General features: G+C 47.7%; 1 protein-coding gene across 1 annotated transcript; it reads right to left on the bottom strand.

Annotated features, from left to right (window-relative positions):
* Nucleotides 1–19475: 19475 nt before the first annotated feature.
* Nucleotides 19476–21564, bottom strand: EMP1 (epithelial membrane protein 1; the record flags this gene model as incomplete). Its single annotated transcript, XM_082006876.1, has 4 exons — nucleotides 19476–19639; nucleotides 20254–20394; nucleotides 20502–20604; nucleotides 21487–21564. The coding sequence occupies 4 exons, from the start codon at nucleotides 21562–21564 to the stop codon at nucleotides 19476–19478; spliced, it is 486 nt and encodes a 161-aa protein (XP_081863002.1).
* Nucleotides 21565–24052: the final 2488 nt, after the last annotated feature.

Here is a 24052-nt window from a genome sequence, read left to right as displayed (position 1 = left end):
ACTTACTTAGAGCAGGAAAAGAGTAAATGCTGCTTCAGAAGGCACATGTAATCTTTTCGGTATTCAACATGCAGTAAGCTTTTGTGTGTATGTTTATGTACATGCACACCCAGGCGAACTTAAAAACCTATTCCCAGAAGGCTTAGATAAATCTATGCCTTTTAACCTTTGGGGGCAAGGCAGCCATGTAGTCCCTTTGTGGTGCTGGCAGCGAGCTCATTGCTCGGTGGTTGCATGATGGATTATGAATGATGTGATATGTCCAAGGCCAGCCAAAGAGCAGCCGGAGGGGAGACCTGCTGCAGAGCTGGGGCCAACCCGATGCTGCTGCTCCTGCCACCATGCTGAGAACTGTAGCAGATTTGGATTGCTTACTTTCTGGGTAGCCACCTCCCCAATCTGATTACTAAAATGCTGCCTATTTCAACATAAGTGGGTAAAAGAATTGTTGCGGTCACTTATGAAATATCGCTCTAGCAGCACTAGGCGTCTGAAGAAGCAGCCAGGGGGGCAGACAGTTTGTATAAATTTTCTCATGACGTGGGTTGAGTCTTCCTCTTGTTGCTGAGCTGGGTGGAAGCTGTAAGGGTCAGGAGGAGGCCTGGGAGCCCGGCTGTTCTCAGATCGCTGTCCTGATTGTACTCTAAGTAATCTCTCAGCCACAATTCTCTCTTGCATTGAATAGCAATAATAGCTGTTACCTACCCTTCCAGGCTGCTGAGAAAACTGAATAGTTAATCAATTTGAAGATACTATGATATTGCAAGCCAAGCGGATCTGGGCCTGACCTACCTTTGGCAGAGAGACCTGGGTGATACTGTAGATGACATTAGGATCCTGTCTGCAACATAGTGCAGAGGTGATGGACTTGATGGCCCTTCTGTGGTCCAATAATTTGTATCAAGCAAGAGAGTCTTAGTTCCCTTCTTATCACAGGCTTGTTAGCATTTTCACAATGATATCGCCTGGTTTGAACTGATGACCTTGCCTTTCTTTAGTCTCTTAAGCCAGCCCCTCATACACACTAAAAAAAGATTCTTTCTTTTCAAAACTCAGAGAGAATAAAAATCAAATCCCTACAGAACAAAGAACCTCAAAGTGCTACAGAGCAGTGGGAAGCCAAGTCAAGCCACTGGACAACATGAGAGCTCTGAAAGCCTGGATTAAATTGCCAACTTGCTGAATGCCCTCCTGAAGAGAAGAGATGTCACCTTTCACTCAGAGTTGGAAACTTGTCCTCCTCAGTATGTACATGCATGTGTGAGGGAGGGAGGCAAGAGGCAAGGAGGGGGAGGACCAAGGCTGGTGTAGCACCACAGATGCCTATCAGGAGCAGAGTGCACGGGGTTAAGCAATTTGCAGCAGCTGAGGTGGTCTGTGTTGGCTTATGAGGTGCAGATGTCTGTCCAAGACCTCTAGCAAGTAACTAGCTTACTTGGATGTCCATCCTCTATTATATTCTTTCAGACAGCAGCTGGCTGTTCTTCCCCACCCTGATCATCTTTTAGATTTCTGGGGTGGTAAGGGATACAGAAGGAAAGAGAAGTTATTTTGCTGCAGAGAAATAATAGGATTGTATTTTGAACATTGTAAAAAAAAATGTTCAGAACTCCTTCTAAAATCTTGGGTTCCTCTGTTGTCTGGAATTAGGGGCTAATGTGCCACCAAGTTTTTCCATTGGAGTCTGCAGAAGTATTGTCATTTACATCCCACAGGCAAATGGCCTTATATTTGGAGATTGTAGCCTCATCCCCAGAATGCATGTTCCTTTTCCATGAACCAAAACTTCAGGATCCAACTCAGGAAAAAGCTCCATTCCCACCCTCTCTTCCCACAAAGCCAGGCATGATTGCATTTTCTCACACACTTGCAGATGGGAAGAGCTGGGTACCTATGTCCAAAGTGGTCTCTGCCCCCCCCCCGTAGCGCTGTTCTCTTCTTCCAGCTGCTGCGGGGCCGACGGCTGCTGGAACCACTAGTGCTGCCAGCTCAGCTCCCACCAGGCAGGCAGAACCTCTCTGTGTTCAATAAACTATGCAATAGCCTTAAGCCATTATGCTGTGGCTGCTACTCTTATTTTGTGACATTGAGGTCAACACTTACTGTATTCACATATGTGGCTCTGTAGGTCAGTGCAAATCAGCCCAGGAGGAACTTTTCCACTAACGTTATTGGGAACTGGGGGAAAGTAGTACTTTCACCTGGGGGACTGGGAGGAATTGCTTTTTGTAATCTGCTTCCTTCCTGCTGCGGCATGGATTTGGGACAGGGATAGGAGGGAGGACCCTCTTCCATCTCAGCAATGACAGCTTGAGAATTTGGTCTATGTATCTTTTAGGGCGGTTGCTTTCTTGATGTTTTTCTGACAAAGCTCTTAATTCCTTTTATTGATGTAATAATTGATCTCCTGACAGTGCAGCCTGAGAGGCTGCTAAGCATTTCCAATGGGCTCAGCTTAAACAGCATACAATTCTTCCATTTGGCTGTGAAAACACCTCCCTGGGATTATCCTGTAGATGAGATCAGGATGAGGTAGGCTACCTCTGGCTTGGCTGTAGTACTTCAGAAGAAAGGGGAGCAACCCACAGGACATTGTTTAGAGATAACAATCCCGGAGGGATAATCCCTGCTTAATTCCTGCCACTTAGAAGCTGTTTTTTATGTCCTGTGATAAACACGAAGATCCTAAAAATTCCCATCCATTGCAAGATGCATGAATCCTGCTCTACACTTTGCTAAATTCGTAACCTGAATGACATCTTCCAATGATAAGTTCTACAAGTTATTTAGATGCCATGAGGAAAACTTTTCACTGTACCTGCCTCTGTGGTAATTGAATGCCCTTCCATCTCCTGCACAAGGCAGTAATTTTGCCTTCTCCCTCCTTTGATATTTTTGTCTATTGCAGCCCTCATTTATTTATTGCCTCTTGAAACCAAGCAAAGCTAATCATTCTCACCTCTCTTTATGCCACAGTCTCTTTACGCCTCTGGGTTTTTGCCCCTCTGTTTCTGGTTTTGTTTCTGTAGTATCTTTCTTGATACCCTGGTCCCACTGAAGTTAGAGGCAAAATGAGTGGATGGCTTTGTTAGTGCCTGGGTTTCACTTCAGAAGCTTGGAGGGACACTGCTGTTTCAAGTGAAGGTGCATCACAGTTTTGTCTTCTGTATTCTCCATCCTATTACGTACACTTAAAATCGGTACACCTGCCTTTGCAAGTTACTAATGCTACAAGGTATTCGGGTTATTCCATACTCTTAGAGGAAAAATGCCTAAGTGCTGTGATAACTTCAATTGCAAAGACATTTGCAAAAATTTAATAGTAGCTGCTGTTTGCCATCCAGAAAGTGCACTCAGGTTCTCCAGGATGAATTATGCTGGAAGAAGTGAATCTGTCATCGTTATCAAAATTATCAGCTTGCATTACTTTCCATGAAGATAACGATTTCAACTCAGCTAAGTGATTTCTGTGTTTTAGCCCTGAAGTCCTTCATGGTCTCCAAAGAGTTAAATCCATCACACGCTGGGTGTTGGTCTCAGAGATTTTACAAGGATGAAAACTCGCATTTAGTGTTGTTAGCTTTTTCTTAAAGGATAGTAGTCTTTGCTGTGAGTACCTAGGTCTGTGTTTAATTGAGGGAGAAGATGCTTGAAAAGGTACGGCTGGCTTCAGCTCTGTGATGTCTGGGACACAGTAGAATGAATCACCAGGGTGGAAGAATTGCTTGCTTTTTTTTTCCCTTGATAGCCCCAGCATGGTGTCAGGCTGGAACCTGCAAATTTATAGCTTCAAACCAGCTGTGAGTATGTAGATGCCACGTGGATTCCCCATTTGCCTACAGGCCAGACCGCAGGCCTGGCATGCTGTGTGCAGGCTGCTGTAGATACAGGGGCACAGCCATTCATGAATTCTGAGGTGGTTTTCTGCCCTCTCCCTTGGTTCATCTACAGAACTTCAGGCCCCTTTCCTGACTGGGAATTCCACCATCATGAGACCTCAGGCACTTAGATTTGGAGTAAATAAATAGTAAAAATGCTGATGAGGACACAGACAGTAATAAAATTCTCTTGGAAATAGTGAAACCAGAGTCTGAAGGACAAAGATCAACGTGCCTATGAATGGATATGGGTGGGCAGGAGGCTGCTGAGCTCACGATCTGTCAGACTGACCAGAATTGCTTTATTGTCTCTTCTTATTCCCCTACTCGTTGGCATCCATCTGTTGTTTCTTGTCTTAGCATATTAATTTAGGCTTGTAATTACATCCCATCATCAAAGGGAAAAAAAAGGCTTCTAAAATAAATGAGTGCTGGAATTTAACCCTATCCATCAAACACTCCAGTCCTCTTGCTATCCCTCAGCTCTGGTCCCCAGTCCCATTCCTGGCTTTGCTGCTCTGCCAGACAGATACACCTCCCTGCATTTCTCACTTCACTTGTCCATGCTCCTACCATCCTGCCCCAGGCCTCTTGGCCCACATGTCTCGTGTCACTGGCTGTGCACTGCCTCGAGGACTCCTGAGCAGAGCTGGGTCCTCAGAGGCTTGTGATGTGGTTTTTGTTTCTGGAGGTCTCCTTGAGCTGTCAGTGTGCTCCTGTTGAAGGGAAGATGGCAGACAAGGGTGTTCATTTGCACAGTCAGTGGCTGGACGTCTACTGTTTTCCTGCCCTTCTCACTCTCAGTAGGCTTCTTCCCATTCAGCCTCATGACGTCCCACAACCTGTGCAATAGTTTCCCTCCTGGGAGCCTCCCAAGTGCCTTGCCTCTGAGGCAAGCGCCCCTCTTGAAGACACTCTCCTTGGTCACTTGCAGGTTTCCCGGGAGGAAGGAGATGGGAGCTGGTCACCTTTATCGATCTAGGCTTGGTGGAGTTAACCTGTCCTGCCAACGACTTCCTTGCCAATGCGACTCCTTTCACAGTGCTGAGGAAAAGGAGTGCACAGAAAGGAGTGGAGAGTTGCCCTTCTGCCAAGCTGTCTTGAGGACTTTGGTGAGTGCTTTCCCTCAAGGCACCATGCTCTCACAGAGGAGAGGACTTGGGTGACTTGCTTGTACTGTGAGGGTTTGAAGAGTCACATTATGCACAGAGGCTCTCAGGTGTTGCACAGAGGCATGAGAGGAGATGCTGGTTCTGGGAGACTTGTTGGGGAGTTCAGAGGCTCCAGGCAGTACCCTGCTTGAGTTATTTGGACTACATATGCCCTGGAAGTATCTGAGACTCTTGAGAGCCCTTACTTCTCATTGCTTCCAGCTGGGAGTCCTCAGAGTGGGCTCTTCAGTCCAGTTAAGGTTTGTGGTGTTGGGGTTTGGCCTCAGAAGTGCTGCTGGGGATTGTGTTGTGGCAGGGTAGACCTGTTCTCAAGTACCAATTCCCTAAAGGGCTTATGTTTGTACTTAGCTCTGTCATTGCACTACAGGATACTCTAGACCATGATTTATGAAAGCCCTTAAAACTGTGTTTGAGCACTCTGAATTAGACTTCCCTACCTCACAGAATTATTGTGCGAGGAAAATAATAATTCAGGGTATATTTGATCCTGTGGGGAAACAGAGTGGGCACAGAGTTGGGCAGGAAAATTAACACAAGGTGCAGAGAGTATTTCTGAGGCACTCAGATACTGGAAGTGCTTCTGTAAAGAAAATCTGAAGCAATGGTATGGTTGTGGATTACTTTGTGGCTTTCATTGCTAATCGTCACAGGGGTTTGCCTCTGCATTGGAAGAAAGCACCAAACTAACTGTTCAGTATAGATGATGGAGAACGTATCCACTTGTAAAAGGTCCAAAAAGGTTCAGTGTACAGCAGGTGAGGGATGAGTGGCAATTAAGGCTACGGTTTTGAGCAGTAGATGCTGAAGTGCTCATATTGTTGCATCCAGCCTGCTCCTCAGGATGGAGAAGGGCTGGCGTTGGCAGGAGTAAATAGCTTATGCATAGTGCTAATGTAGAAACTGGTTAACTCTGTTGCAGACAGAGTTAGGATTAAAACTGGGGTAGGCAATCACTGCACAGCTACCAGGGGTCTGGCAAGGCAAGGATGAATGTCTTTCTTACACGTAGTCCCAGAGCTGTTAGGATGTCTGGGCTCAGGCCTGTTTCCAAGCAGCTGAGTTATCCCTGAACTCAGCCCAATCCTGTGGCATATCTTGTCCTAACCCGCTCCTTCCCAAATAGCTTTCAGTCTTGCGCTGGTGTTATCAGGCTGCTGTCTTGCTCTTTAGGATCCACATATGCCAGGACTGTCAGGTCCTGAGCCCTGTGTATGTGGCTGTTGGGAATAAAACGAGAGAAGAGCTTGAAGGGGTACTTAAAGCAAACATTTAGGCATTGATATCAACAGAGATGAAAATGTGCCATCTTAAATTAAGCATTAGTTAGAACAATGCGAAGTTAGTGCATCTTGGGGGAAAGAAGGCAAGCTAACCCTAAAATAGCAGGTAAGTACCTTATCAGAGTCTGTGGTTCTGTATGGTCATCATCAACCTCATTAGTAAATCTTTATTTTGAATTAGCCTATCATTTGCAGAATCAAATATAACTTAAGAAACCACGGCAGGGGGTTGGGATAAAGAATTATATTAAGCTTAAGGATGCACAAATTGTTTCAAAATTTCTGGGTCTGACTTTTCTATCATCTACAAAGTATTTTATCTCATTTGGCTACTCCTCCTTCTACCCGTCTGACAACTACTGAGCTGACAACTATATGGTTTTTAAAAAAAAGCTAAAGGAGAAGCAAGTGCTGTGGACAAGACACACTGCATTGTTGTTTGCTGACAAATCTCAGGTACGTGTGTGGTCTGACATGCACACAGGTGGGACGGCTGCAGAGTGGGACATTTCGGGAGGCAGGCTGCCCAGAGCAGCAGGACGGCCGGATCCGCCACTGCAAGAGGAGACTGGTACCAGCCACTTGAGCAGTACACGCTGGCAAGTCTCTGCCTCCTCGCACTGCAGGCAGAGTGGGGCAGCCTGGCTGGTGTGTCTGCCGGGAGCAGGTTTGATGGTATTTGGTCCTTCTGTCTCCCTGGGTGGGGTTTGTGCCAGCACCAACTCTTGCCACCCTGCCCCAACACAGTGGCAGATCCCGCATGGTCAGCTGCTTGGCTTTGGTGCTTTCACTGCTGTCGCATGGATCTGATTTCCTGACAGGGAAGAGAGGTTTTCTGTTTAAAATACAATATTTCCAGGGTCTTGTGACAGCTAATACACAAGACCTTTTTTCCTGGGTGTCAACACTAAATTTTGCCTGTGCTGCTGAGCATTTTTGAACTAGCTCTGAACCTGTCTTCACAGGCACACACATGGACGCTTGTACTTACGCAACACCCATTAACAGGAAAGAACACTCAGTATAAACACATGCACACACAGAGCCATATGGACACATGCTCATTAATTGAGACCAGGCCCATGTACTGAATCTCTTTGTTAGCATCCAAATCGTGGCCAATCTGCCAGTGCTTATGAGATGCAAGACTGGATCACTTCCATTGTCTGTCGCTTAAAAGCTGAAAATTACTTTGCTGGCCCGTGGCCCTTGCTTCCATATTCTTTGAGAAATAGCTTTGACATTTTGTTTGAATGCACATGTGGATATATTTATATTTTGTGCAGTATGTAACATGTAAGCCATAGCTGATGCTTACCCCTATGCAGATGGTTAGTTCAAGACATAGATAGCTTAAGTTGTTAGACCCAGCTTAAGTGGACAGAAACACAGTTAACTCCACAGGAGGGAATTTCTTCTGGTAAGTATACTGCACACACAGGAGAACAGTCTTTTGATGATAAAAAGACTTAATTTGAGGAACAAAATTGAGTACCCAGGAAATGTCACAATTAAGTTTGGTGTGAACCTGGATTAATTGCTTTGGCATCCCAAACCATCCACCGATCTTTGAACACAAGAGCACATGGTGTTTCAACACAGGACCACATCTCACTGAGCAGGCACAGTGGAGGCAGCTTTTGGGAGAGGTCAGAGCTCGGTAGCGTTAAGGACTGCAGAGCGTGAAGCCTTTGTCTTAGTCACTACAGATACTGGAAAATTTGAAGAGAATGAGATGGAGGCCCCCAGGCTGGATGGACACAGAGGTACCTTCACATTAAGGCTGTTAAGTGCTGTCAGGACAATTTAGAGACAGTTTCTGCCTCTGCTACAGCTTTCTGTGTGATGTTGTGGGGGGCAGTCAGATTGTTGTGGACGTTTACTTGAGACTAAGTTTGTGTGTGCAACTTTACCCTCTCGTCAAATGAGGAAAATATCTTATGTGGCCAGACATGAAGATATCTTAAGATGTCTCCAGTGTTTGAGGTCTGATCCTGTAAGCAGATCCCTGTGTTCTGTGCAGTGCTCTGTAGGCGGAAGATGCAGCTGGGTCTCATGTCATGAACACGTACATCTCCTGGTCATGACGTGGGCATGTAAAATTCTGCCCTGGAAGCCAAGGCTCCAGCAGCCTCTGTGGTGAGCAGCGCCCAACCTTCAAACAGACCAAACTCTAGCTTTTCTTCCTGAGATTTTTCCAGAAGTTTTGGTCTGCCTGTCTCTGATAAAAGAGGAGGACAGGAAACTGTAGTGACCAAGAGTGGTGTAAGCAAGCCAAGACTAGCAAAATCTTTGCCTGGCAAAGGAGAGGCTCCCAGGCATTGGGACTCGGGAAGGGTGGGCTGGCATGGAAAGCTGACTTGCAAGCATTTTAAGTCATCCAGTTGAATCCATGCTCTGCACCAATGTTGCAGACCATAATTTTTCCAAGGACTTGGTATTTTAAAACACACTGTATATATTTGATCTGTTTTCCCTCTAAAAGATCATCGGGAAGATTTGCCGTGCCTGTACTGGGGGGTGGGGAAGCAGATCATTAAGCCTCGAATTCGGTCTGCCATCTGGATGGGCTCAATGCGCAAGAAGGCATAAAGTTGGGATGCAAATGTGCAGCACTTGGTTCTCAGCCAAGACAGAGCTTGTGCTCAATTGTTTAAAAGCAGATCTATGCAGACACGAGTTATTGCAGGGGAGGAAAGGGGCTGATGGGAGCCCTTGGGGTCTGCTTTGCAGAAATCACCACTACAGCTGAAACCTGTTGGAGCTATGCTTTGAGTGCATGGAGATTTCTATACATGGGCTATTGGTGTCTTGATAGTGGCACCTAAGCTTAATTGATCCTTTTGACATTTATCTTTGTCTTCTTATGTTTCCCATCCAGAGGTTTCACATTGGTAGGAAGTTTCCTGGTGTTTCCCAGATCAGGAATCCTGACCTGAGGTGACTGGTGGCTTAAGGAGATGCATGCAACCTTCCTTCAACCTCTGTGTGCAGGCAAGAAGATGAATACAGCTAGCCATACTGAGAACATTCCAGTGGGTTGTAGAAACCCACTCTTCTCTCTCTGCCTTTACCATGGACTCTGAATGTTATGCTGAGCAAATCTTTTCAGCAGTGGCCACGAGCTATTTCTTTTTGTATGTAAAGGCAGCCAGCCACTGTGGTGGCCAAAATTAATGGTCAGCATTGCAGAATTTTAGCTGTGATCTGCCTATGAATCAATTCACTTGTCTCTGAAATGCCTGTGATAATGGTTTGGTTTTGCAGGGGTGACTGGAAGACAAAAGTCCTTTTGAGTTTGGGAACTGCTCCGCGGTGATAATAACAAGGCAAACTGAAAAGCCCAGGAGGGAAGCAGAGTTCTGTATGCTGTGCAGTGCGCTGCTGGAGTGCAGATAAATATGGCCACAGAGTGAATAAGGAAGATAGCCTCAACCACAGAGCACTTCTGTGTGCTGAATGAAGCAGCAGGTCTAGTAGAAAGGGGAAGAATATAGGATCAGTTAATTAAAACTGTACCTCTATCATTATTTCTTTTTCTAGAGTTTGGTTCTTCTCCACAATCCATTTGGTACTAAATCAACGGTGTGTGGGAATAAAATGCTTATTTTTAGAGACTGTTGTGGCATTGAAACTTACATTTGATATCAAAAGCCATTTCCTGTCCATATTTGAAGTTGGTATCATGCTATTCTGCAGCAGTTGCTAGTGGAAACTGTTGATGTGTTGGTACACTTCCATTATCCATCACTCTGCTCTGCAGTTCAGGAACTGGAAGGTGTGCAGGTGGCTTCATTTTAATATCTTTTTAAAGTGTAAATGGCTGTCTGCAGTGCCCTTTGAAAAGGCAAAGGCTGTTGGAAACTTTCAACACTGGTGGGAACTAAGAGCACATGTGTGGTAGAGAAGAGTTGCAAACGTGATGCAAAATAATTGCTGACAGCTTTGAGGATTAAAGCTGAGACATTTGCCCTTTGAGTACCTGTGGGAGCTCTGGAAGGTGGCAGCACTGGGAAGCAAGAGGAAGGCAGTCCCCAAGGACACGGTGTGGTAGGGGATGACATGGCATGAGTCAGTCAGCCTACCCTTGGAAGGGTTTGGGATCAGATCGGGAGAAGGATGCTTTTGGTTAAATAATGACAAGCGGTGCCTATACTGTGCCTGTTAATCTGGCTATCTTGAAGGTAAGAATGCAGATAGTAGCCTTGTTTTGCATATCGGGAACAGTCAGGCATAAGGTTTTTGTAGACTTGGAAGGCAGAGTTAGTATAAATTCTCTCTCTCATACTAGAAATCTGTCTTTTAGACCTGCTGGAGGTGACTCTCTAGCCATGCTCTCAACCTTTGTAAAATAGATTATGTGAAACTATGTAAGTTGAGATAAATCCATGCATATGAAGGATGCTGTTATAAACAGAGCAATTCCAGACAGTGAAAAAGATGAGAAGCAAGGGCTCAGGGTCTGTGGCTTCCCATCCATTGCACCTTCTCATAGAGAACACTGATGAAAGAAGAACTCCATTTTGCTTGTATCCCATTAAGATCAGTGGTTCTGGGGAAAAGAGTAAGGTTACAACATAGGGACATGGATTTGTTCTCTTAGCTCCACCCAGTGTGACATGTGCACGGCTGTGCAGTGTTTTCCACCTGAATTGCATCTTGATCTGACTCTACTATGGCACAAAAGCTTTGCTGATATTTGGAGACATGTGCAACACAGCTAGAATGGCCAGAAAGTTAGGAACAGGGTAGCTTTCCTGATCATGGCTTCTCTGAGCAAGTAGTGCTTTTATCTATAGCACATGTGATGGCCTAAGTGACATTGATTTTGCAATAAAGGGCTCCTGCATGACTCCCAGCTTGCTGCTCTGCCAAATTTTGCTTCCATCTCCACAGTAGGGAGAGGGTAGAAGTCATCTAGGGAAAGATGAAAGGAAACAGTCATGGTAGAAAGCATCTGCTTTTCATTAAGCTTTGCCTTAGAAGCAGATAGTGCAAAAATCTGTTTTTTCCCTGTGAGTGGAAAAATAAAATCGGACAGAGAGAACCAGCATGGGAGAAGTTCAGCGTAGGTGCTTAGTATGTGTCAAAGCCATAGTCATCTGAATGTGAATGTTTGTAAGGGCCAGCGTGCAGTAATGGCTCCGTTGGCTCTGCAGAGCAGCCTGGTCTCGCACCCTGTGCCGCACTGGTTCTGCTCCGAAGCACGCTGGATCTGGATGTGACTGTGCTTGATTCTTCATGACCGTATCTGCTTGAGGGTTTGTGAATCCTGACCCAAATGCCATTGTTTGCTAGTCACATCTTGAAAGTAATTTGGAAGGGTTCTCCTTGGAGGCCTGTCTCCATTCACCACTCATCGCTGCTCGTTAGCCACGGGCACGGGTGAAGCAGGCGGCTGCCCAGGGTAGCAGCTGGGGAGGTGGTGAGGGGTGAGCTGACCACCAGCTTTGCCTGTGCTGGGATGCATCAAGCATTGCATAAACAGCTGATCCCCCTCTCCTACCTGGGGGGCAGGATATCCACTCCTTGCCCTCTGAGATCTCTGCTGCCGGGGGAGGCACAGTCGAAGCCTATGGGGTAGCTGGATCAGTCCTGACCCCCAGATCCCCGCTGAGCTGCCTGCTACGTCCACAACCTTTCCCCTTCCCTTTCCCCAGGCACGGTGCATTGCAGAAAGCGCCCGGCAGGGCCCCTCTGATTTCCTGCTGCTACGGAGGCAGCCTGGGAGGTGACAGCCGAGGGAGCTGGGGTGCAAACGGCTGGAGGAAAAGGGAGGTCTCCTCCCCAACACCTGAGATGTTAGGCTGAGGGGGCAGAAGGAGGCACTTGTCCAAAGCACAACAGAAACTGCCAGAACTCCCCGAAGCCATGGCCTTTTCCTGGCCTCTCTCACCTCTGCCAGAGCTTTGATGTCTGGATCAAACAAATGCTTTATAATTTGCAGAATCCTCTGAATTTGAGTGGAAAAACTCACTTATGCTCAGCTTCATTTATCTCCTGTTGTTTGGGTGCTACCACACTTCCACCCCATGATTCCCTTTTCCCCAGCAAGAGAGCAGTCATGCCTCTCTATGGGCATGCAATTATACAGCAGGGACCGCTAGATTTACTGCACCACAAATAAAAACTTTGCGTTTGTTGCAGTAATGTCATCACAAATCTTCTGATAAGCATGTGGCAAAAAAAGCAATGACTTCACTGATCTCTTTGTCTCCCTGCTGTGGGGTTTCAAGGTCTCTACTGGGTGTCTGTGTTCAGTTTTTCTGGCTTGGGGTGTTTGAAATGACTTAAATTGATGGACCTTGCTGAGCCTCTGCAGCTTTCACAGATTTCATTGGCAACCCATCAGTATTAAAACCACACCCCTGAAAGCTGGTTACCTTAGTACAGATTTAGCGACTGGCCTGCTGCGATCAGCCTTTAAGAACCTAGAGCTTGTTCTCGGGGAAGCTGAGAAAGACCCTGCTTTGTTAAGATCCACTGGAAGTGCAGGGAAGCTGGAAAGGGTCCCCCCTTGAAGCAGGAACTGTGGAGGTCCTAAAGGACTGTAGTCTTTCCATCTTCAGGCCACCCCAGCATCTCCTTCATTATCTGCTTCCAGCCCGCTTGCCCCAGCTCGATGCAATTACCCTGTCTCAGTTTCTCTGACAGTACACAGCAGAGGGGATGGCATTAACTGCAGGAGTGAGGGGCAAACCTATTTATCACCTTGAGCCCAAAACAGCTCTCAGTGGCTGAAGGGAATTGAGCCATGGTCATCTGTTCAGGCCTGATGGTTAGAAAGTTTTTGCTCATTCCCCTGTAGAGTTTCTTCTTCCATTTCCATTCGTCCTGTAGTTTTCTCACTGGTGATGAACACTCCCACAATGTTACCTCTTAGGTGGGACGAGATGCCCCTGACATGCCTCTGACATGCCCCTTTCTTCTTCTACATGACGTGCCACAGCCCAGCAGGGAGCCCATCTGAGGGCTGCCGAGTGCGGCTGGGGCACCCTCCCATTTCTAAATTATACTATGATAAAGCAGCACTGTCCCTGGCTGGGGATGCCCATGCTTCAAATCACAGGATCATGAGATAGAGTCAGCAGAGGCATTTGCTGGGCTTGCACTGACCTCTAGTGACAATACAGGGAACCGGGGTCTTCAGCCATCAAGGGGCTGAGAGGGCACACGTGGATCCTGGGTGCTGGATGGTTTACAGTGGTTTGCCACAATTTTTGGCAGAGTTGTGCACATGAACCTCTGGTACTGCCTTGAGGAAGCAAGCCTACTACCCGATCAGGGTCTGCCTGCTTGGTAGACGACTGCAGTGGGTCTCAGGTGTCCCAAACTCCAGACGCCTCCCCACTAAATCGCTTGTGCTCCCTCAACCCACCAGTGCTGTGATGGTCTTCAGGTCTTCTGCAGTGTTCTTCCTCTCCATCTCATTCTCCTTCCTGTCCATAAATCTGATTCCCCATTGCTTTCTGCTGCCCCATTTGTGCATGGCATCTGATTGCTGCCAGTCAGCCCTCTTGGCTGCGTAGTGCCAATGCTCCTTGCTGCTGGGATGGTCCTGAGTACCTCACTCCAGCCTCTCACCTCTGCCTCCCCCTCCCCACACCCTGGCTCTCTCGCAGAGCCTGCAAGTTCTTTCCAGAGCAGGGATGCAAAGTGCAGGGGTTCTGGTTTCTTTGCCACAAAGCTGCTTGCTGTGCTGCATGGTTGATCATCCTCTATGTGATGCACATGAAGCATCTCCTGCTTCAGAATGCTATTTAGAAACAGAACTCCCTAAAAAAATAAATTCAAGCTGTTCTGAGGCTATCTTTTACCTCCCTGAGTCTGTAAACAAAAATGGTGAGAGCTTTGGACATCCTGAGAGCTGCTAAATGTGCCCTCAAAATGCTGAGCAGCCTCAGCTTTCAGGGACATCAGTGGGACTCGCAGGCTGTCAGCAGCTCCCAGGGAGCCCTGCATTGCCCAGGAGCATGGGGGAGACCTGCCATGGCTGCAGTGTGAGGAGCACATGGAAGCCTCTTTCCCAGCCCCTTCCCCTGTCTCTTAGAGTCACACGTCCCCCTACTCTCCCAAAGCCCTAGGAAGTGCTTTTACCCACTGAATTACAGCTCATCCCCCTCAGCTCTGTGTTATCATCAGAGCAAGGCCCAAAAAGCTCTACAGTGAGCATGTCAAGGAAATGAACCTTTTATTCTGGGAGTTGCTTCCAGAGGAAGAAAAAAACAATGATGCCCCACAAAACTCAGGAAAAAAAAGTCACACCTGCCTGTGAAAGCCAAAAGCCAGGCTGCTGTCCACCCGCAGATTTATCTGGAAGGTGGAGAGAGGCAGGAGCACCCCCAACACCCCTTCCTCTAGCACCTCTGACTGCGTTACGCTCTCCAGGTCATCTGTATGAGAGTGACCATACTCACAGGGCAGAGCTCCACAGCACCGCCTCTTTCCCTAGACCTCACTGCGAGGTTCTGTTGCCCAAATCCCGAGACTGGGATTCGCCTAAGCGATCAGATGAAGCATCTTAGCTTCTCATTAATCTCTGCTGAGGAGCATGCCTCCTGTACTTGCCTCTAGGCATATGCTGGCTGGAGGCAGGAGGCCCCTCACCCTGTGGATTGACCCCTCTGGTCCCTGGCTAGCCTGGTCCACATGAGAAGCCCTAGAGGGGGTGGAACGGAGGAAGGCTGCCAGCTACAGCTTTCCACGCTAGGTTGGGCAGAAAGGCAATCAAGTTTCCTAAGCACTGTAACAGATGACAAGGTGTATATTTATACCAGATACCCACATACTTTGAGTGAATTGTGCAACATGAGATTTGTCATCATGCATCAGATCACTGTGTATCTAATCCAATACCGTGGCTCTGACAATGTCGGGAGAGCTGAGCTGTCTGCAGCCATGCACCTCACCAACTGTGGGAACAGAGGGTCTGGGATTAAAATTCTTCCCCAGTTCCTCCAGCGATCAGCTGGTAACCTGACTGTTCCTACTACCTGAGCAGGCAGAGCTGCAAATGTAAGTAACCACAAGATTAGGCAGCCTTCTAAAGACAACTAGTGCAACTGCAGCATATGTTTCTGGGCTGCCCATGTTTTGAGTGGGATAATATTTCGTGCTGACTTTGCCTTACTCTCCTCTGTTAAACGATTCTTGGGCTAACTGCACCCTGGATGCCAGAAGTGGAGAGTTACTCCAATGCTGGAAGTGACCCATAATCTTTTGCACCACTCCTAGCATCATCTTTTATGCCTCCCATGATCTCCCCACTCCCTGCACACATGGGTTTTTCGTAGGTGGTGGTTGTTTGTAATTTCTCTGTTGTCTTTGCCGCAAGGGAATCGAGCCATTCTCCCGCTCTGGGCGTGCTGGCAGACGGCTGCATTCTGTAATGGTGCTACTGCCTTTGTGTTTGCCATGCTGTCATCACCTCTTGATCAGCCCAGAAGTCAGTTACTTTGCTTGGCTGCTTTTGGCTTCTGCTATTCGCAGAGCAGGGCTCTCCCCTGAGCTGTCTGCAGTGGCTTTTGCAACACTCCGACGGACATGCACAGATAATTTCAAACACGTTAATGTGAGCAGTTATTGGACTGCTTCTTCCCAGCTTGCACAGCTTGACTCTTGGTCAGAGCAAGAGTGTCTCTTGCTCTTGCCCCTTCAGCTCTCCCTCATTTTTAGCAGTTCCTGCAGCTGATTTACTGTAGTCAGATGCCCTGAATTAGTCATTTGTTTGTCTACAGAAAATCCCTTCCTCCTTGCACTGTGACCTGCAGAAAAAGGACCAGGGAGGGGGAATCCTTCCTTTGCTCTGCAGCAGAGTCTCGGGCATGGAATCGTTTTGTTTCTCTGCTTCTCCTCTTCCAAAGGCTTCTCTTCCTAGTGTAAGGGACTCTGCTGTGAAGTGATGGAGTCAGTTTTGGTCCTGGCCCTTGTGAGGCTTGGCCCCTGAAATCCCTGCAATGGCTCTTGCAGGCATGCCATGACTTTGTGTCTCAGAGTCTGTGTGGCACTGCCTCAGTGTCGCTTCAGGCTGTGTTGAAGATGATTTTTGAGCAAACACCCATCATATGACACAACCAATAGCACCATTTGCTCCTATCCTTTATAGCTTCTTTCTGTTTTGTACTTGATTCATCTTTGTTGGCATCTCCTTGTCTGTTTGCTGTGTTCTGCCCTGCTGGTGCCCAGAGCAATTCCCTGCTGGCCAACCCCTAATGTAGCAGGACTCAGAAGAACGTAGTGGGAGCTACCAGGTGTGGAGCGAAGACTGTCTCATTTGGAATGGGTTATACTTCAGGGACTAGTTCAACTAGGTTTGCCAGATGCCAGAGGATCGAGTGATTTTTTCTAACGGTAGATTAGGGTTCTGGTCCTTTAAAAGCCCAAGTGGTTTTTCAAGCAAACCAAGCTGCCCAGAGTGTCCAGTAGCCTTGATGAGCTGCCAACCACAATAGTTTGTGGTGAGGCAAAGGCTGTTGGAGACCATTGTTCAAAAATTGACACCATTGCCTATGACGTGTCCTGGGCATCCCAACAAATTAGGGATTGCTTTGTCATCCTGTAAGGGATCACATTGTCAAGTGTGATCTGTGCTGTGCTAGAAGCAGGGCACGGATACCAGCCTAGCAGTGGGCATGCTCGTGCAAAGCTCCCTGGCTAGCATCCCGCAGTATTCCCACCTCAGCCTCTGGCTCATGTCTCACCTGCCAGTGTTAGCCTGTAGCCAGAGGAACCTTGTCCCCAGTGCCTGACTGGTCTTTGGTTACCCCACACTTACAGGAGTGCCCGGGGGATGAGGTACAGCAGGACTCCTGAAACCTGCTGAGACCAAGACAAGTGTCCGCCCATCGCACACCGTGAGCCTTCCCATACCCTGCTGCGTATGAGATCCTCCTCTGGTGAAACTTCAGCTCCTAAAGATTCCTTTCGGTCATCAATTAGTGTGTGTCTTAGCTCTCCCTAAGGAGGTTTAATTGATAACGAAAAATTTCCTTCCCAGCTGATTCCCGCCAGGCCTTACCTCACCTCACAGCTCACAGGGTTGTGTGCCCCAAGTTTGCTGAGATCTGCCTGTGTCCTGGGATTTGGACTCTTTGCTCAAGTTCTAGAGCTGCTGAGGTGTTTGGCCAAACAGCTCGAAGGAAGCAACAGCTATACTAACTCACGTGGCCCAGGCAAACACCTTGGTGATTTTGCTTTGGGACTCACTTGTGCTGAGGGTTGGTCTAAGATGTAATAAATCCTGCAGCATCTTAGGCACCAGCTTCCACAGAGATGAGATTCTGACAAAGTGAGAAAGTACATTTCCAGTTCTCCTGGGTGTGAAGCAAAGCCTGGCTCTGGGACTGAGTGTTACCATTGCTCACACTTATCTGCTTGAGCTTGCAGAGAGCCTGAAAAAGGAGCTCTGAGGGTTGTTCTGCTTCCTCCTTGTCTCCATTACAGGAAATCTCATATACCGACAAGCAAGAGAACATGGTCATTCTGCATCATCTTAAAGGGGTGAGCTTTGATTCAGTGAGAACAGCAAATGCTTCTGTTAACAAATACCTGAAACACTAATGAAAAAAACTAGAGAGCAAAACTCTTTATAATAAAGGGAATCAGATTTTATTTTTATACCCTCAAAGTTAAAAATATGCATTTAAAAATATTTACAATGACTACGTATGAAATAACCTTTGTTAATGAAACAGCAACATACAGTACTAGAATATATCCACCAAATTGATAAAGTCTACATAAGAAGAAGATGTAACAGAAAGAGAGAGAGAAAGGGGGAGAGAGGTAAATAGCATCCATGCACAATCTGCACCTGCATGTTTTTTAATACTCTCTGCCTTTTATTTGTGAATGGAATCACAGGAAGTTTTGACCTCTTGTCCCTTACAAATGCCACTTGTCACTGAGATTCTTCAAACTGACAGAAATTTGCGGGTTGCAGCAGTACCAATGCCTTACTTTCCCATGCCGGCCTTTCACATGGGGATCTTGTATTACAGAGTGGACTCAAAATCTCTCAGCAACCCTGGGAGGTAGGTAGAGTTTTATGGAAGAATTTGGCAGATGGAAAAGCACCGGGTTAAGTGACTGGCCTAAGGTTGCGCAGCAAGGAGCAGAACTCACAAGCCCTGCCTCATCTCTCCTAATCTCTCATTGGGGAATACATTGCCTCCACTAACCAGTACCATCTGCCTTTGAGATGAGCTGTGTCACAAGGTGGGGCTCTCAATTAATACGATGTACTGGGTGACGATATGGGAAAAAACCCTGCCTACAGATAAGGACTTGTCTCAGTAAAGATCTGCAATGTTGCAGTGCTGTTACCATGTTCTGGAGCTGAACAGAAGATTTTCATGTAGACACACACCCTGATGATTCCCTCCCTGCATGTGCATCATTGAGCAACTGCATCCTCTGTAATTAGGAACCCCCATGTATCTTCATCCCCAGACTTTCTCTCTCTCTCCCTCTCTCTCCATCCCCCCCAATAGACACGCCTGTATATTTGCCCTTCCTACCTGTATCTGATTCAAACATGGGAATGTCAAATAGTAAACTGAACAGCAAAAAAACTTGCTCCCTTATTTCTGTAGATATTTTAATAGAAATTTAATCTGATTTCTATTGGGTTGCTTCTCAATTTAGTATCCTTAACTTTCACATATGTGCACATATATATATAAAAAAATGTAACAAAAGGCCCATCCCATTTGTTTCAATGGACAAAAAAAGGGGTCATAAGCCTCACTCTCCAACCCACAAGGCACACTGAAAGGTAAGTGAGAAGGGCTCTAGGAAGGGAAAAAGATGTAGCCCTTGTTTTTGTGGTGCCCTTCAATCATCACTGCTGGCCTTGAAGCTTTGTGAAGGTATGACATGACTTTACACAAGAGGAGAACAGCTGTCTGGGTCACTTGCAGATTTCTAGTGCAACAGCCCGAGGAGTGCTAGATCAGTTGGAGCTGTTTCTCCCTCTCTTTGGTGAAGGAGCTTCTGAGGTGTCTAGCTTTGTTAGTGATTTTTCTGTGGTGGTGGCAGTCGTGATGATGGTGGCTGTTTCTGTCTATTGGCTCAACAGTTCTCTCAGCAGAGCAATTCTTCCCCATTCCCAATAGCCAACCCTCTCCCCTGGACTCCCATCAGCCTTATTTTTTCCTAAGAACAAGGTAGAGAATGCTGATGATGAAACTGAAGCAAAAGCAGATCCAGGCCAATATGAAGCAGTAGCCATGGTGAGAACTTGTGGACTCGGGCATCTTGCCTGTGAATCGAGCTGTGTAAATGGAGACTCCGATCAGAATGCACATCCCTGCGGAAAGGAAGGGGGAAAAGAGAATTGGAAAAGGCACAGAAACCAGCACTGCTGCAGGACTTCCGAAGTACTGTTGTCCCTGAGATTATAATGCATGTCTTCTGCCCTACGAGAGAGGGGCTGCTGCCCTTTAGGCTGATTTACAGAGGATTTTTCTTGCAGATGTGAGGACATAATACACTCAGGGTTTGTTTAGTGGGTGCCATGGGGAATAAACCTTTGTTAGGGGAAAATCAGTAATAAGATCTTGCAGATGGTTTGGTGCTACATGTTGAATCCCATGAGCAGCAGCTGTCTAACTGTTTATTCCCCTGCCCCCAAAATACTTGCATCCTTTTTGTTGTCTTTCATAGGTATTTTGCAAAACTCACTGGGCTTTTCTAAGGAAAATCTGGAAATATTTTCATTATATACAGGAAAAAAAAGGAAAAAACACAACAGCACCTTCCAATTCCTCAGTGCTTTGTTTTATCAAAAAAATGGGCCACTGGAAACATTTTAGCCAGCTGACAGCCTCCCCTGATGGCCATGTGAGGCAGACACGTGCGGCTCCTTGCGCTTGCAGAGGCAGCGGGACACACGCAGAGCCATCGCAAGGCGTGCGTACTTACAGCAAACCAGCATGATGGCTCCAGTGATGTAGAAACGTTTGCCTTTCTCCAGGGTGAACAGCTGGACAATGAACATGACGAGCGCGACGACGGAGAAAATGATCGAGAGGATCATAAAGGCTTGCACGGCTTTGAGGGAAGCTGTGAACGCACAGGGAATAGATTTGAGAAGGTCAGGACTCAGCCTTGGTTCTGCACGCCAAGGTCCCGCAATGCATCTCCACAACGAAAATGCGGATGTCACTTACCCTCGTCACGACTGTCGACTGGCAGCTGCTGGCAGGTCCTGTTGCACAGTAGCCAGAGTCCCGAGGAGGCCGTTCCTAAGTTGGAAGAACCCACCATCCAAACCTGGAACGGTACGAAACAGTTCCGTCAAAGGGGGGGAGGGGGGCTCCCGTGCTCTTCCGGCCAGTCGTCAGACTAACCCGTAAGGGGAGCGAGAGCAGCCCAAGTGCCACGAGACTAAGAGCTGGAAAAGGCAGCACGTGCCGGCGGCAGCCGACCGGCCGAAGCGGGCAGGAGATGACGCAGGCTCCCAAAGAACGCCGGGGACGTCTGTTCCCGTGATCGGGGGCAAATCGCTCGCATCACCCCCTCCCCGAGCGAGGCGGCAGGGCACGGTGGGGCCGAGCGAGCCGCCGAGGCGGCTGCGAGGGGTTCCCGAAATCCGCCCCAGCGGGGGGCGAGGCGGGGACACCCACCCCCCAACACCTCCCGGCCGCGCCGCCCCCGCCGAGCCGCCAGGGGTCTCCCTCGCCCCGGGCTTCCCGGCGGCCGCGGCCCGGCTGCCCCTCGCGGGGGCCGCCCCGCAGCAGCGCCGCCCCCCGGCCCCGCAGCGGGCTGCCAGGCGGGCGGCAGCGCCCGCTTGCGCCGCAGCCTGGCCGCCGGCTGGGATGGTAAATACCGCTTCAGAGCGGTCATCTGCTGATCCCCCCGCTCCTCGTTGCTCTCCCCTGGGTGAGGAGTGTTGAGGGGCTGCTGGCTCTGGGATTTGGGAGCGGGGGGGGGAGGGCGGGGGGGGCGGCAGGCAGAGGCTGCCTCCTGTACCGCCGCGCCTGCCTTTCTGCGCCCTGAGCACACCCATCGCTGCTTCCTTTTTACTGTGAGCGGGTGTCCCGCACCCACAGACCTGAGCACCCACCCAGCCGCGCCCCTGCCAGCCGTGCGAAGGGCTGGCGACTGCTGCGGAAGGCCGACAGCCGTGTCTCATCCAGGGTGGTCTCTACTTACGTTGGCAATGGTGGAGACAAAGAGCATGACGACAGTGGCGATGTGAACCACAAAGATTCCAGCCAGTAGCACCAACATCTTGGGTCCTTCCGAGGTGGTGTCACTGATACAGAGAGCTCTGGAGGAGAACAAGAACAGAGGGAGGAGGTGAAGGGAAGGGCTGAATCAAAGACCAGCATTACTATACTCTTTATTTACATGCGAGATAACAGGTTGATCTTAAATCCATTCTGGAAGCATGTAGTCACAAAAAAGCATCGCTAAAACCTTTGTCAAAATCTGCAAGGGTGTTGCTCAAGAGGCTAAAGAAAGCCTGGAGGTAAAGGAACCAGTTTGGGAGGAGATGTAGAGCAGGGGTAGTTAGCTTGGGGGCATTTTAAAAATAGCCTGAGTATATACACTGGTTGCTTAAATTGGTGTGTGGTTATGTAAAGGAAAAATGACATACTCCAGGCCCACACTCCAGGAAAAGGAGTTTATAGAATCTTCTTGCCCACGGGATTCACAGAGGTCAAGAAAGATTTTCTTTTCCTGTTCTCCCTTTCCCTCTCATGTCACAGCCTCCTCCAGCTGCTCTGGGATGCGGACAGGTGGTGTGGACGGGAGGACTGCGTGCTCCTGGGTGCATCAGGTGCTGAGCAGTGGTGGCGAGTGGTCTGGGGGCCTACCCCTACTCAGTCGCCTGCTGCATTATGTGACGAGGAGAATAACCAGAACAGGAAGGCCACTGAGGTGTTTTGGGGCAGAGGAAGATGCTTAAGTCTGCAGTGAAAACTGCCTGTTTCCCTTTTAAAACTTGAGGCATGCAGATCACTTTATTACTGCAATAAGATTCTCTTGTAATGCAAATTCCTCTTGGGTTTGTTTTGGGGTTTTTTGCCTCTGTAAGCTTTTACTTTTTGTAAGATTCCCTGTCATTGATGAACATGTGACTGGAGAGGGAGAGGAATGTGCTTTAGATAGCTCTCATGACACTGTTCGCCAAGGCTGCTGACTTCTCCCCTGAAAATGTGAAATACAAGGAACAAATATAAGCTGTGAGAGTAAGTGCAGACAATTCACAAAAAGTGAGTGAGCATCTTTTCCCTCCTTCCGGGCATTTATTAGTAATCGTGCAGTATAGCCACAGAAATCAGGCAGAAGAGTTTACTGGGTCCACTCTGTGGCCAGTGAAAGACCGCTTCCTAGAAAGCTTCACATGGCTGTGTTGCCCTTTCTCTTTGTAGTGCTGGTACTGAAAGCATTATTGAGTATGTGATTAATGTTGGCTGCCAAGTTATTTTGGTCCAGGTGACTCAGGTAAGGTTTGATGCTGTCACCATTTGTATGGGGCGTGGTAACACTGTCATGGAACAACACAATTATACTTTATGATGTCTTTCACGCAAACTGTAACAAAAGGCTTTGTAAAGTCTCATAAATGTGGGGGTTTTTACTCAATGACTCCACCTTCTCCACTCCTGTCTTTCCTCTCATTGTGGCCATATGTGGGAGTGTATTCCTGTAAAGTGCTGCAGCTATTCTTTGCACTGCTTTGGATAGTTTCCCAAACCACAGTGGGCAGGCAGGCTTCTCCATCAGTGGCTCTTTGTCCAGTTCAGCACTAGCTGATGACCCAGAGGAATTCCTTGAGTTCAGGATCTCAAGGAACCAGCTCTGTTAGCTCAATCCTCCCCCCAAGATGAGAATTAGATTAGGTTTGGTCCTATCCTCTCGGCAAGAACTTGTCCACTGTGAGGTTTCCTTCACCTGAGAGAAGTCTCTGGAGTTGTTTAGCCCTGGCTTGCTTGTCTGCTTTGGGATGTCCTAGTAACCTCCTCATGCTCTAGGTCTTGATTTGCCTAGATAGCCTGGTCACTGTGCCCTCTCTTGTCACAGTACCTCCCTTAGTGATGATCTTGGAGAAAGTACAGCCTTCTTAGGAGCTCCTCTCTGGCTATAGTGACAGTCATTTATGAGTTCAGTGTTGCTAAAATCTAGGTTCTCAATACTGTATGCAGGCTGCCCCATGAACACACCTGACCTGAGTGTTAAAACTCTTCTTTCCATTGACTGCAAAAGGAACGAGGCTTTCAAAATGCTGGATGGCAACTGATACAGATACCACCACTGTACCTTGAGCTGAGAAAATATTGCTGTTGCCATGACTAAGTAAGTTATATATCTGCAGCAGGTGCCTTGAATAGAGCTTCTGAGTCAAATCTGCCCATCCCTTTGTCTACCTGTCATCCTTTTTTCTGATTACTTTGGTTCTTACACAAACTGTAACAAGTGCTCTTGCCACCATAGTGTATTGGTATGCATACAACAAATGGTGGCAAATTTGCCTGCTCTGAAATTTGCCTTTACTGAACAGTGGCTAAACTTTCTTCTTTCTTAAATGGATGTATTTTTCCATGGCCTCTTTAAAAACTAATTCAGCAGGTTTTTTCTCGATCGTTTTTGAGGACCTTCAAAAAAGCCCTGTACTTTAAAGATTAAAAACCTACTTTCATGACTGGAACAGTCCTTTTAAATGCATCTTCTGTTTGTGTTCAGAAATGAAAATGAGGGATAAATGTTACTT

Source organism: Phaethon aethereus (genome assembly GCF_964289735.1).
Source record: "Phaethon aethereus genome assembly, chromosome: 1".
Taxonomy (NCBI): Eukaryota; Metazoa; Chordata; class Aves; order Phaethontiformes; family Phaethontidae; genus Phaethon; species Phaethon aethereus.
The sequence above is the reverse complement of the archived record's forward strand: the minus strand, read 5'-3'. Positions and strand labels throughout refer to the sequence as shown.